At 39.3% G+C, this 14,842-nt stretch overlaps 1 protein-coding gene across 5 annotated transcripts in view; it reads right to left on the bottom strand.

Moving 5' to 3' along the window:
* Positions 1-14,842, bottom strand: part of LOC144965208 (threonine synthase-like 2) — a 46,325-nt gene that overhangs the window by 29,762 nt on the left and 1,721 nt on the right. For 2 of the 5 annotated variants that reach the window (XM_078900302.1, XM_078900304.1), the window contains exon 1: positions 341-434. The exons of 2 other annotated variants lie outside the window; for them this stretch is intronic. Coding sequence is in view for 1 of the 3 variants with exons in the window: in XM_078900300.1 (XP_078756426.1) it covers positions 131-173 (43 nt within the window). In the remaining 2 variants the exon portion in view is untranslated. Of the gene's footprint in view, positions 1-130; positions 435-14,842 lie in introns of those variants that run through there. One more of the 5 variants, XM_078900300.1, reaches the window with a different exon arrangement.

The raw sequence follows: 14,842 nt of genomic DNA on the forward strand, positions 1-14,842 counted from the left end.
AGAGAGAGAGAGAGAGAGAGAGGGGGGGGAGAGAGAGAGAGAGATCTTATATGGTGTCATGTTTGATTTCCTAAGTGGAATGGAATAGCTTTTTACATTCATACTACGCTTTTTAAGTTTTAAAAATAACCTTTGTTCGATTGACATTCAATGTCTGCATCTGTCATCTGCATTTTTTGCCAAATTGGTACCTAAAATTTGCCCCAAAAAAAAACAAAATTTGCCAAGAAATTTGCCAAATAGACCAAAATTTGCCCAAAAATTTGCCGAGGAGAACTAAGCGTTTCAGTAAAAATTAACACGCGATACAGAAAAAAATATATAAAAGACTATTTATTACATTTAAGGAGGCTACATTATGAATAGCGTTGTTACAAAGATTTTAAAGGATCATTATCCGTAGAGAGTAGCTTCCCTTGGTTTGGGCCCAGGCAAAGCTGCAACATTTCTCAAGTTTCGCACCTTTTTTTTTCTCGTTATTTTGTTTTCGCTTCTTTTTTTTTTTCCTCAAAATTTGCCACGCGATTTGCCAATTTCCCCAAAATTTGCCACGATTTGCCAATTTTGGGAAATTTGCCAAAATTTGCGGATCGCCCTGATATTTGCGGCCGCAAAAAATGCAGATGACAGGTCTGCATGTGTCCCTTAAGCCATTTCCCTCAGTGTCCAAATTCCAATCAATTTATTCGTTCGTGATTTCTATAAACAAACTATTTAAAAGATTTGCAGGGATTGAACATCACCATGCAAATTTACTTTACAATTATGTAAGTATGTATTTTCTTTATTTTTTTTTCTTTCTTTTATATTTACAAATATAGCACGTGTAAGTCATTTTCGTCTGGCACCACTTCATACTGTTAGCATGCCACGCCGCTGGTAAAATTAATGATCTAGAATGTATGCAGTTCGATAACTTGGCCTACTTAGACAATAATAAAGATGGAACAAAATTGACGTTGTTATTGTTTTTGGACGGCCATTTGAATGATTGGTACTCACTAAAGTATATCAATCAGACTATAAACTTTCAATGTTACACATAGATTTGTGTGTTGGTACGCTATACACAGCTGGCGGATGTGAGTATTTTGGCCTGTAGTAAAAGCTCTAATGTGTGCAATTCAATGGGGCGACATTGAGGTCAGTAGTGTGTCAGTGTCGTCAGAAGAAATTACATTGCTTAACAAGAGTTTTGGTAGTCCAAAAACCACCCAACACTCCTTTGTTTTCCGCCCATTTATCGACTCAAGAGTTGAGAATAATCGTTTTGTTTTCCTGCATACTTATAACGGGCCCTTCTGGAAAAAAAAACCCCAAAAAAACTTCTTTTAACATACAAGCTGGCATAAGTTTGGCCACCAGTTTGACTACGGACAGAGATGCATATACGAGATGGAAGTCGGTTTGGACGAATTGAATCCCTCGTGGGGGCGGGGACGTACACTTCTCTAAGCTTGGTGAGAAGCTGCCAGGCTTTGATACCAGTAAGAGGAGACACTGGGTGGCTGCGAATCGGCTTCGGTCGAGGAGCTGCCTAACAGCAAGTGCGCTTCATCAGTGGGGACTTTCCACTTGTCCCACAGGTACCCGATGTGGGCAAGAACCCGAAACGGCAGAGCATCTAGTTGAACGGTGTGTTGCGACGGTGCACGAGTGCGGACCGGACTTTGCTGATTGGGTCGATCGTCATAACATAGTAGTGTGAGAACCATAAGAGGCTGCTGCCCAACAGTTTGCAAGCAATCTGTCATAAAATTCAGGCTGTCGGCGTTTAAAAGTCAAAGGGAAAAAATCTCTCTCTCTCTCTCTCTCTCTCTCTCTCTCTCTCTCTCTCTCTCTCTCTCTCTCTCTCTCTCTCTCTCCCCTCTCTCTCTCCCCCCCTCTCTCTCTCTCTCTCCCTCTCCCCCTCTCTCTCTCTCTCTCTGTATATATATATATATATATATATATATATATATATATGTGTGTGTGTGTGTGTGTGTGTGTGTGTGCGCGCGCGCGTGTGTTGTTTCTTAAAGCGTGAAAAGCTTAACATTTCATACTTGTCACAAGGGGTAACTATCAATATGGCATTTTATCGGCCCACGACTACTTCAATGTGTTAATTGGATTCTCGCGCAATACGCTTTAGTGACGAAGATGCAGGCTTCGTACCTCTAAATTCGCTCAAACTCTGCTATATCGGACAACGAAAATTAAATGCGAATGGCAGACACGCTCAAAACCCTATCTTCAAAACAAAGACGCATAGCTTTATAAAAACCTGCCACTTACAACAAGACATTCTCTCCAACAAAAATATCGTCAAGAACAGACGTGTTTTATCCTGATTCAGATGTGTGATATCATTCAGTATAAGGGGCGAGTGGATTACATTGAGTTAACTTTCTTAAATTTCTTTCTAATCTATAGTCTGTATCAACAGCTTTCTCTGCATACTTTTACATCTCTATTCCTATGAGGTTGATATGCATGATATCACGATGACTTTGCTACTTGTAATGTAAACATAATTTTAATACCATGGTTTCGCTAGTTTGTTTATCTAGCGCAGAACAGTACTTCTTGAGGCCGGAGTACCTATCAGTTATTTATTTCATGCTATCTGGGCGTTAGCATTATAAATATATACAGTAGACTCCGGATAAGAAGATTCCCAGGGGACCATATAAAAATCGACTTAACCGAAAATCAAATAACCGGAGTGTAGCCAAATGAGCACAAATGCATGTGAACAAAGCAAGCCAATCTAGAATGTGTCCCTTCATGTCACGCTTTTCGCTGACGTTGCTTGGTCGCGTTGGATTGACCTGAGAAGTAAAGGTTCCTGTAGTGGTCAATGAGGCTCCTACCCCCAATAGCCCCAAAGAGGAATCAGCATACATAAAAAGCGGAATTTGAGACCAAAAAGCGGAATCAATTTACTGTTACTGACTATGACATGCTTTGCAACAGAAAATGTAATAGACACTCCATAAGTACCCAAATGATAAAATGTAAAATGTGTAAAAAAAAAAAATGTGCAGATTATGTAAATATGTACTAAAAAGGGGATCAAATAATAACAAAGGACACACAGGTCCTGGCAGGCTCAAAGCAAAGCGTTGAATGGATGGATTTAACTTGTCAGGACCCTCCTACCCCCTCCCCTCAACACACACCTAATCAAACAAACGCGCGTGCCGGCACACAAATACACAGGGTTAAAATTAAATAGGGAAAGAATCTGACGGTACTCAATAATATTACCGATTGGAGCCAACATATAATATTACCTAGGTCATTGACCTCATACGTTGGAGTCAACACAATAATAATACTTCGGTCAACCCCCTTCCCAAAAATAGTATATGACATCGGCTACACACACTTTGAAGGGACTAACCAGACACATAAAATGTGTGTTGATTGACCATATGAGATGCTGACGAAATAAGCCATAGCTCATGTTTTTTTTTTTACTAGAGATTAAAAAAAAATAATTTTCGTCGATTGGAAAGCTAATGCTATATAGGAGGAAGGGGGTGGGACCAAGATAAAATATCGACCTCAGCAACGTCGACGTATCCAGAGTGCACTGTAAGAGCCTCTAGGTCAAGGTCATGCTTCTTGTAAATCGTCGAGACAGAAATAGCTGGTATTGGTATGCCAATTTCTTCTGTGATGATTTTCTGTTGCATGCCAGACTTTTCAAATGCATCGATCAGCTGGATCTTTCTTTTCAGCGATAGGTTTGCCGTTGTAGTTGTAGACTTGACTTGAATTCTTGATAAAATTGATACTAATTAAGAGGACCATTATATAGGATGGCCTGGGATTAGAACCACACAAAAAAAAAAAAAAAGAAGAAAATCTTGAACTTGAAGTTACGATTATGTAAAATGTGACATGGAGAAATCAAAGTTATTCAATACTGCTCAAGGTCATTGAGCACGGGCGTCAGCCAAAGCTCTACATCACATTGGTGTGCGCCAATCGTTCGCGGATACTCGTAACCATTGAAAATTCTTACTGGTAGCTTTTTTTAACCGATGGAAATACTTGTTTATTTGTGATTTTATTGTGGTCATGAGTGATAAGAACATCGACTTATGTGGAGTTTTATTTTTTTTACTAATGTTATATAAGAAAAAGGGGGAGAGACCAAGAGAAAAAAAATCAACTTGGGTAAAAATTAGTGCGGGGCGGTCCTTGGCAAGATTAAGGACCACGGTCCTACGGTCCCTGGGAAATGAAAACCGCAAAGACCGGTCCTAGGACCGGTCCTTTTCGACATTGAACATTCCTGAGAGACTGTTGGAAGTTCGAACCGTTTTGACCTTTGGGACTGTGGGATCGTTCATTCTTGAACCGTTAAAGACCGCTACACGATGAAAACCGTGGTCTACAGGAGTAAAACACACGGAGTAGTCACACTCATTTCAAATTGTAACCTAATTAGAGAAGAGGGGTGATGCCTTCTTTATTTGCTCACCGTACTTCATTGTTACTTCGATAATTTAATAAAATTTGAAATTTATCCCCATTAACGGAGATAATGGCATCGCCCAAGGCGTTGATCGAGTTGTTCGTGGCGTTGATACACACACGCAACTCGTACCCCCCCTCCCCCCCCCCCCCCACACACACACACACATTAGAGGGCAGCGAGCATTGAAGAGTAAGAGAGAGACGTGAAGTTATAATAAGAGGGGGTGGATGCGGTAATAAGTTAATAAGTAATAAGTGGGGTCCATGGCGACTTTTCGCCAGATCTAACAAATCCAGCTACCCATTCACTGCTGAGTAGACAGGGATTCAGAAAAAACTCGACTGCACCCGGATCGATCTCTGGCCCTTTGCGTATAAAGAGAGTGCTCTATCAACTGAGCTATCGGGGTCCCCAAATATTCTATTGGACTGTATTAAAATACAGACGTTATAACTGGTTTTTTTGGAAGGAAGAAACTAATGAAACTCATATTATTTGATTAGTTAAAACACCAAACGAAATTTTAATATTATTGTATTATTTTAAATGACAACAATGCGATAGAAAGGAGTGGTGACAAGAGATGGACAAAAGAAAACAAAAAATCGGACTTGCTACTTGCTAGGTTCGACACACACACACACACACACACACACACACACACACACATCTTTAGTATTCACATGCATTTCAAACAATAACCCATTAGAGAAGAGGGGTCATGCCTTCATCATAGATCATTGTCATTGCGATCATTATGGTGTAGTAAATTTTGAAATTTACCCCGTATAATGGAATCGTCCAAGTCGTGCGCCTCCTGTTCCCCCCATCTCACACACGAAAGGGCGGTTTGCGGAGTGGAGGGAGGTGGTCGTCTGCCTCTATGGTCGTCTGTGTCGTTTAGTGTATGGCAAAGTGGGGGTGGTGCGATTAATTAAGTGGGATGGGTGGTGATTGGTGGAAGATAGGCAACCGAGGCAACGAATCGCTGGGGAAGTAGTATGGCGCGAGACTGTTGAAAGGTGATAAGAAGTGAGGACCGCCGCCGGTCTTCCACTATGGGACCGGTCTCCGGTTCACAGCTAAAAGACCGTGGGTCCGGTCCAAGGACCGGTCCTCAGCGCGGCACTAGTAAAAATCGACGTAAGCAACGTCGACGTATCCAGAGTGCACTCTAGATATTATAATATTTATTATTATATATATTATATCCCTGTCTGAGGGTGCTCCAGTCCGAAGATAGGCCCAAGAAGATAAACACGGAGAAATCTGATGGCCTGTTACTATTTTATCAAACCAGATTTCTATCCCTTCCTAGTTTGGCCATAGGAGAGCTGGCAAACCTCACACCTGTTCATCAAACGGCAGAGAGCCAGTTAGGCTAAGGACCTCAGCTGCTACGAAGTTAAGAATCACAATAACAAAAATATTGTGTTTTTCTTTTTAGTGCCCGATGATGAATCATAAATATTCAAAAATATAAACCATTATAAAATGTAACAAGTACTATTTAAAACTATTTAAAACAGAATAAATCTGACTTACTTGTCAATTATAAGTGGGACTGGAACTTGTTTATTCATTACTTATTGTATTGTGAAGGTTATATCTTTAGACATCTATACGAGCCAATAATCATAATAATATGTAACTGGGAAATCATAGGATATGCAGACCTCTATATAATTCAATTCTAATTAATAGGGCGATTATGTGGGTGCAGGAGCAGACAACCTTAGTAAAACGCTCGGGTGGTGTGGAGATTATTAAGTTTTCTTAAAATTCTTTAATTTAATCTCCACCTTAAATACCACATTACAATACTCTTGGTCGTTTCAATTTAGCGAGAGAGAGAGAGAGAGAGAGGGGGGGGGGGAGAGAAAGAGGCAGCGAGAGATAGATAGATAGATAGATAGATAGAGAGAGAGAGAGAGAGAGAGAGAGAGAGAGAGAGAGAGAGAGAGAGAGAGAGAGAGAGAGAGAGAGAGAGAGAGAGAGAGAGAGAGAGAGAGAGAGAGAGAGAGAGAGAGGGGGGGGGGGGGGGGGGGGGGGGGGGGGGGGGGGGGGGGCAATGGGTTTGACACAATTCTGAGAGCAAGTCGACAGAATTCAACGAGGATGACCTTATTTTGGGTTGAATAATTGGTATAATACTGATACATGTCACGTCCTACATGTTAAATGTTGCTGTTGACCAGGGACCCCGGGTAAAGCGTTTTGAGCACATTTAGTGGATATTGCGCTATATAAAGCTCAATTTAAAAAAAAAATTTATAATATGCAGTCTGAACAAGCAAGGAAAATAAATTAATTGTTAGCCATCGTATAGACAAGATTCTTATAAAAGTCTCCCTAATACATAGAAACAAAACAAGGCTGGCGTTAAGGCCTTAGCAATATTTTTGAAAGTGTAATAATAATATTATAATAATGTACTTTATTCATCCAAAAGGAAATTTTTGTACAGACGTAGAAAATGCCGACAATGATACATACATAAACATAATATACGTAAATATAATGTGGTAAAGTACAATTTGGTAATGGGTATATATAGTGTAATAATATTGTAGGCTGTAAGAATAATTACATAGTGTAAATTACGGGATATACAGATTATAAAAGTGTAAAGATATAAATATCTTGAAAAGGTATATTGATGTCAACAAATAAGAAAAAAAGATCAGTAAAAATCTAAGAATTAGTTACAGTATAATACTATTGTAAATTGACTGAGAAAAATTACATAGTATAAATTACATGGCTCGTAATGTAGAATAAAAAGGTCAATAGAAAAGTTGTAGTAAGCGATTTTATAAATTGATGTTTAAAAATTGTGGGTATGGAGTAATTTTAAAGAAAAGGTTTCAAAGTTAAAACAGATGTGGACCATAATTTATAAATTATTTTCCTAATAAAAAATTCTGCAACTGTAAGGTTAAAAGGATCGGAGGTGTCTTTCAATTTTTGTTCGTATAGACAACAATCGGTCACTTCTGTTCGACTTAGTGATCTGAAGATTTAAAGGGTGAGTTGGATTATCTAAAATATTACTAATTTTTCTTATGTTGTTTGTTTTTGTTTTTAAGGGTTTTACGGCGCTTGCAACACATTTAGGTTATATCAGCGCCAGTAAAAAGGAAGAAAATGGGATAGTAAAAAGTTCTAGAATTACAATTGAAGCATCCAAGAGAAAGTAAGACATAGGGAACTGGGAACAAATAGGGATCAGATGTAGATTCCAAAAGCATACCACCAATGTACTTAGTTTGAGATCACCTATAAGTCTCATCCGGACACAAGAACACAATCCAACAAAGAGGAACACACTCAAATGCTTACATTATACATTAACAAATAACAAATTTACTAATACATAACAGAGAGATGATTTACAAGGAAAAAAATATCATCTCCCAAAACAATAACTATGCATTTGACTGTTTCCCTCCCAGCCAGGACTCCGACCAGGGCCAGGAAAAAAACTAAGTAATCTCATTCCAAGACAAAGACAGAAAGCATGCTGGAAAACAGATATAAGGGGATAGAAGACACAGTGTGTACCTCCCTGCCCGCTATGGGAGGTCAGGATCCCCACCCAGAATTTTTCTTAAGCAGTATTCTGAATATAAATCATTAAAAGACATGGATCCTGTAGTAAATTTATTTGCTCTTTTAATAATCCTGTCAAAGTTAGCTTTTACTGACATAAGACAATCCCCCCCCCCCCCCCCCCCCCCCAGGCAGTAATACAAAAAACCAAAACACTTTCTATTACAAATCTATAAAATAGCGTACACAGTGTTTTGCTAATGTTAAGTTGGGACAATTTCCGTAAAAAGTACATTCTTTGATTAATTTTACTATTGATATAACTGGAATGTACTTCCACCGTAGTTTGTTGTCCATGGTGACTCCTAGATAATTGTATTCTACTACCTGCTCTACTTTTTCATTTTTAACAGTAATATGGTCTTTTGTATTCTTATCTTTTCTAAAGTCTATAATCAATTCTTTGGTCTTACTAACATTCAATTCAAAGTGGTTATTGTCGCACCAGGAAACCAATTTATTTCTTTCTTTCTTATAATTTATTTCGTTATTATTAGTAATTAGTCCTTGTAGAGTTGTATCGTCAGCAAATTTTAAAAGGGGTATGTTTAAATCTGCGCTTTTACAGTCGTTTGTATAAAGTATAAAGAGCATGGGAGAGATTACACAGCCCTGCGGAGCACCAGTATTTATAGTTATGTTATTGGAGACATTTCCTTTTACTTGTTTGTGTTCTATTTGTAAGGAAGTCTAGCACCCAGGAGATGATATAAGGATTAATTTTAAAAGTAGAACGTTTATTAGCAAGGAGGTGGGTCTGAATTGTATTAAATGCGGATGAAAAATCAACAAAAAGAATTCTGCAGTAGCTTTTAGGCGTGTCTAAATGTTTGTAGATATTATTTGTAAAAACTAGGATGGCATCTTCTACACTGCGTTTACTTTGGTAGGCAAATTGATAAGGGTCCAAAAGAGGTCTAACATGGTTATTAATTCGTAACAAAATAAGTTTTTCAAAACACTTCATAACAATTGATGTGAGAGCGACAGGTCTCAGATCATTCATTGATTTTACTTTGTCTTTTTTTGGGGACAGGAATTATTTCTGAAGTTTTTCAAATACTAGGGATGGAAGAGCGTGAAAAAGACATATTAAAAATATAAGTATAAATATAGCATAATTGTTCCGCACAGGTTTTCAAAATTCTGCCTTTTATACCATCCGGCCCAGCCGCCTTCCTTTCATTCAGTCTAGAAAACATATATTTTGTCTCACATTCACTGAATTCATTCTCGCAATCATCATTCATACGCTCTATCAGCAATTTTTTAGTCTGTTCAATTTCGTATTCATCATTGGTAGAATCAAAACGAGCATAAAATTTGTTCAGATCATTTAAATCGTATTGTCGGGTACTTTAGATTTGCTTTCATTGTAATTGATAATTGTTTTCATGCCTTTCCAAGTTGTTTTAATGTCGCCTGATTGGAAACTTCTCTCTACTTTTGTTTTGTAACGTTCCTTACATTTAATAATTTCTTCTTTGATTTCTCTTTGTTCGTCTTTAGTTCATCTTTGGTACCATTTATAAATATATGCTTTTTCTCATTTAAAAGGGATTTCAGTTCTTTTGTTATCCATGGTTAGTTATTTGGATAACATTTAACTTCTTTTCTTTCACACACTTGTTGCTCACAAAACTTTATATACTCGGACACACTATCATTAAGTTCATTCACACCCTCACACGCGTCAATAAAAACATTCCAATCAGCACACTCGCAACTCGAAGCAGCCACGCAACTCCTCACGTATAGATAGTATGCAGATGACGTCACTCAGGCCTTTGTTATTGTTTTTGCCATCCGCGTTTGTGAGTTGTTCTCACTAAACTGTATTAACCAGACTATAAAAGTTCATGGTTACACTGAGTTTGTGTGTTGGTCCGTTATACTTCCGGATGGCAATGTTGTGAACTCCTTGGCCAAGCGCATTCTATCTATACTTTCGTTCATGACCTGAACACACTTCACTACTGGCTTACAACGTTTGATGACAGGGCGATATATAGGTAATAATAACCGATCATGTGATAGATAGGTCTAAGTCTAAGCCTAGAAAGAGGAGCTACGAGTTAGCTCTCCTCTTTCTAGGGTCTCAGTCTAAGTCCGAAATGATTTGCTGAAACACTCTATTATGTGGAGCTCTTGGAAAACATTTATAGGACTTGTCAACATTACAGAAAAATAGGTCGAGGGTCGATTTGTCACGAGTAAAGCACTGAACAAATTGTGAAAGTCCAGGAATTATTATATTATTGCAATGATTAAAATCGCCAGTCACAAGAAAAATACAGTCAGGCGATTTACTTTTTTCATTTTCCACATGACTTATTAGAGTTTCCATGGCAACATTTGCATCGGCACTGGGGGGAATGTAAACTGTCATGATGTTGACTTTAGAAAATTCTCTAGGTAAGTAATATGGCCGTGCACCTACTGTCAAAAGTTCAATGTTGTTGTTCGAAATTGACGAGATATTATTTTTATTGTTGGGGTGACACCAATTATTGTTTATGTATACGCACACACCACCGCCCCGTTTTTTTGTTTGAACTGTCTCTATTGGTCCAGTGTCGAGAATAGTTGTCCGATTTCGACGACAGATGATGGTGTGTTGGGTGTCAACCAGGACTCTGTTATACATATAATAGAGGCTTGTCTATAACGCAGCAATGACGACACAGTGAGCACAGTTCATCTATTTTATTTTTCACTGAGCGCACATTTCCAGTCACAACGCAAGGCAAGAAAGGACGATTGTGTCGACGTCCGAATTTTGTTTTGATTTCTCCTTTCCTCCCCCTTTTTTTCGGCTTGATGAACGATGTGTCAACTAGTGCGGAGTGGTCCCAAGCATGTTTAGGACCGCCGGTTCTACGGTCCCTGGGTAATGAGAACCGCAAGGACCGGTTCGAACCGGTTCTTTTTCGACATTAGCCATTCACAAGGCTCGTGGGACCGTCAATGAACCGGTTCTTTTTCGACATTGGCCAATCACAAGGCGTCCTTGGGACCGTCAAACGATAGGAACCGGTCCTGCAGTAGATGGCTGTAGAACCACTAAGTGTAAGTGAGAGCGGAGAAGGCGTGTTGCCTCAAAACATGAAAATAGTGCTATAACACTATCCATTAAGCATGTGTTTGTGTGTGTGTGTGTGTGTGCGTGTGTGTGTGTGTGTCTGCGAAGATTGATGGAGCGGGTCGGGTCAATGTCAGTCAATGTTAGGGAGTGAAAGGAAAAGGGATTGTTAATATTTTGTGTCTAGGACATGCTGGACCAAAAGTATGGGAAGTGGGAAGAGTTTGTTTTGATTTTTTAAATTATTTTTTTTTTTTTGGGGGGGGGGGTTGTTGTCTCCATTCCTTTTTTCTCTTTTCGTGCGGCTATGTGGTCTTGTGGTATAACACATCGCTTTCGGATCGGAAGGTCCTGGTTCGAGCCTCGCTCGGCGCCTAGTTTAGTCCTTGAAAGACTCTTTACTCACATCCTATCACCGTACTCAGGTGTAAAATGAGTACCTGGTCGTCAACATTGTTGTCTCTGTCGAAAAAAATTGTAACATCGCCTAACAGGCGTCATGTCTCGTTCTACATGTTACGTGTTGCTATTATCAGGGACCCGTTGTAAAGCGCTTTGAGCACATTTAGTGGATATTGCGCTATATAAAAGCTCACGTTTTTTGTTTCTTTTTTTATTAAAAAAAATTCTATCTTTGGATAGGACGCTGTCTATCCCAAAGTACTTTTCGCCAGATCTAACAAACCCAGCTACCCATTCACTGCTGAATAGACAGAGATCAGAAGAAGAAAAAGCTCGACTGCACCCGGGATCAATCTCTGGCCCCTTGCGTGTAAAGAGAGTGCTCTATCAACTGAGCTATCGCCCCCCCCCCTCCCCCCCCCCAAATAATCTAATGGTGGTTTTAAAAAAATACAGACGTTATAATTGTTATTTTTGAAGAAAGCTATAGTATGTGAAACTTGTATCATTTGATTAGTTAAAACACCAAACGAAATAAAAATATTATTGTATCATCAAATGACAACAATGCGATAGAAAGGAGTGGTGACAACAGATAGCCAAAAGAAAAATATCGGACCAGTCAGGTTCGAAACACACACGAACACACACATACACACAAACACACATCTTATTATAGTAGTCACATTCATTTCAAAGAATAACCCATTAGAGAAGAGGGGTGATGTCGTCAAAATAGATCATTGTCATTGCGATCATTAGTGTGTAGTAAATTAGGAAATTTACCCCGAGTAATGAAATGGTCCAAGGCGTCTCGCGGCCCCTCTTGCCCCACCACACACACAAGAGGGCGTATGTGCAAGAGGGGGTTGGTGCGATTAATTAAGTGGGATGGGTGGTTAGGCGAACGACCTAGGCAAAAGAACCGAGAAAAGGCAGTAAAGAAACTAGAATCACTGGGACCGTTCAAATAGAAAGATAAGACGGTTCTTCACTTTGGGACCGGTCCTCCGGTCCCAGCTAAGGAACCGTGTGACCGGTCCTCAGCGCGGCACTTGTGTCAACCGGTGGTGGAGGTGATGGGGATTCAGGTCTCAGTAAACGAAGCGTAGATGTTGAATAGGAATAAAATGGGGGAACACAGGTTTGGCTAGACAGATTATTTATAAAAATACTGGCTAAAGACATTTGATTACAAAGTAAAAATATGATAACTATTGTACAGGAATAAATCACAGCCATTGTAAAAATATAGTGTCACTTTTATAAATAAGAATTGTAAAAATATCAAATAAAACTTGTGAAGACACAGAGCACTGACAAAACACGTCTGCAGTCGCCGGAGACCAGCGCCAATATAAAATCTCTAGGCTAATGTATATTATTTAACAGTAGTTTGACAGAAGTAAAAACAGCAACAATATTTCTCTCCTCGTCAGGATAACCCGTAAATTAATAACAATTCAAATACGCAGCCTGGAGCTTTAAATACAAACGAGAACGAATGAAGATATGTGAAGCTTCAATCAATCAAGGTATCACAAATCAAAAGACGAATCATAGTTGTTTACCTGAAGAAGGCAAAAGGCCGAACTGTCGTTTACTGCTATATCTTGTAGAAGACTCATTTTTTACTCCCTTTATTTTACTATATTATTTTATTGACTCATTTAGACACCTCTAAATTATCGTAGTCGACGACTGGGACATATCTGCCGTTCTATGAAAAAAATATATATTTAAAATCTTGGCCGGAAAACTCGTCCTTCAAATATATATATATATATATATATATATATTATATATATATATATATATATATATATATATATATATATATATATATAAAGAAGAGAGAGAGAGAGAGAGAGAGAGAGAGAGAGAGAGAGAGAGAGAGAGAGTGAGAGAGAGAGAGAGAGTGAGAGAGAGAGAGAGAGAGAGAGAGAGAGAGAGAGAGAGAGAGAGAGAGAGAGAGAGAGAGAGAGAGAGAGAGAGATACAAATCTTATATTTTCATAACTCGCTGCTTTAACTTTAATAGGTAGTAAAGAGTAAGGGAAAGTCTTCAATTTACACTACAATTAAATTAAATGTGTAATGCGGCACATTCAAATAAATATAAACATTTACATAGCGCACTCTCACGAAAGTCACCATGCTCAACGCGCTTCACCCGTGCAACCAAAGCGACGGCGAGAGCTGAAATTGGGAGTATAAAGTTTGCCTGGAAATCTGCTGTTACTGTTAATTTTTTGGTAAAGTAAATGAAATTCCCTCAATGGATAGAATGAGATGATTTATTTTTTCTCCTTTAATATTAATAAAGCGCTTTGAGCACGTTTAGTGGATATTGTGCTGCATAAAAGCTTAAGTTATATATATGAAGCCCGCCGAAACCCGACGATATCCGACAACGTTATGGGAAGTAGGCAGCAGTAGAGAGTGAACCTGGGACTGGGACTCGGGGGAGTGTACACCAGTGGGGAGTGAACCAGGGACTAAGGGAAGAGGATATCAGAAGGAAATGAACATGGGACAATGGGAGATGGATACCTGTGGGAATTGAAGCCGAAGTATGGGAATTTTTTTTACCAGAGGAGAATGAACCTGAAACTGTAGGAAGTTGGCAGCAATGGAAAATGAACCTGGGACTCAGGGAAGTGCACACCAGTGGGGAGTGAACTTGGGACTATGGGAAGAGGATACCAGTGGGAAATGAACCTAGGACTATGGGAGGTAGATACCCGTGGGAATTGAAGCCGGACTATGGGATTTGGGTACCAGAAGAGAATGAACTTGACACTATAGGAAGTTGGCACCAATGGGGATTGAACCTGGGACTACGCATACGAGAGGTAGATACCAGTGGACAGTGAGACAAGAAAGGTACTTCTGTTTCGAAACCTACCGAAATCTTCAAAAATTATGGGAAGCGGGCACCAATGGGCAATGAACCAGGGACTCAGGGAAGTACACGCCAGTGGGGAGTCAACCTGGGACTACGATATCTGTGGAAAATGAACCTGGGACTATGGTAGATGGATACCAGTGGGAATCGATGCATGACTATGGGGTTTGGGCACCAGATGAGAATGAACTACTGTCTATGGGAGGTGGGCACCAATGGGGAATTACTGCTGGAATCAGTGAAGTGCACTCCCATTGCTTTCCACCTCCCATAGTCTCAAGTTAATTCTCCTCTGGAATCCAACTCCTATAGTCGGCTTCAATTCCCACTGATATCCTCTTCCCATAGTCCCAGATTCACTCCCC

This window comes from Berghia stephanieae, chromosome 2 (assembly GCF_034508935.2).
Source record: "Berghia stephanieae isolate SIO BIC M18660-M18661 chromosome 2, UCSD_Bste_1.3, whole genome shotgun sequence".
Classification (NCBI taxonomy): Eukaryota; Metazoa; Mollusca; class Gastropoda; order Nudibranchia; family Aeolidiidae; genus Berghia; species Berghia stephanieae.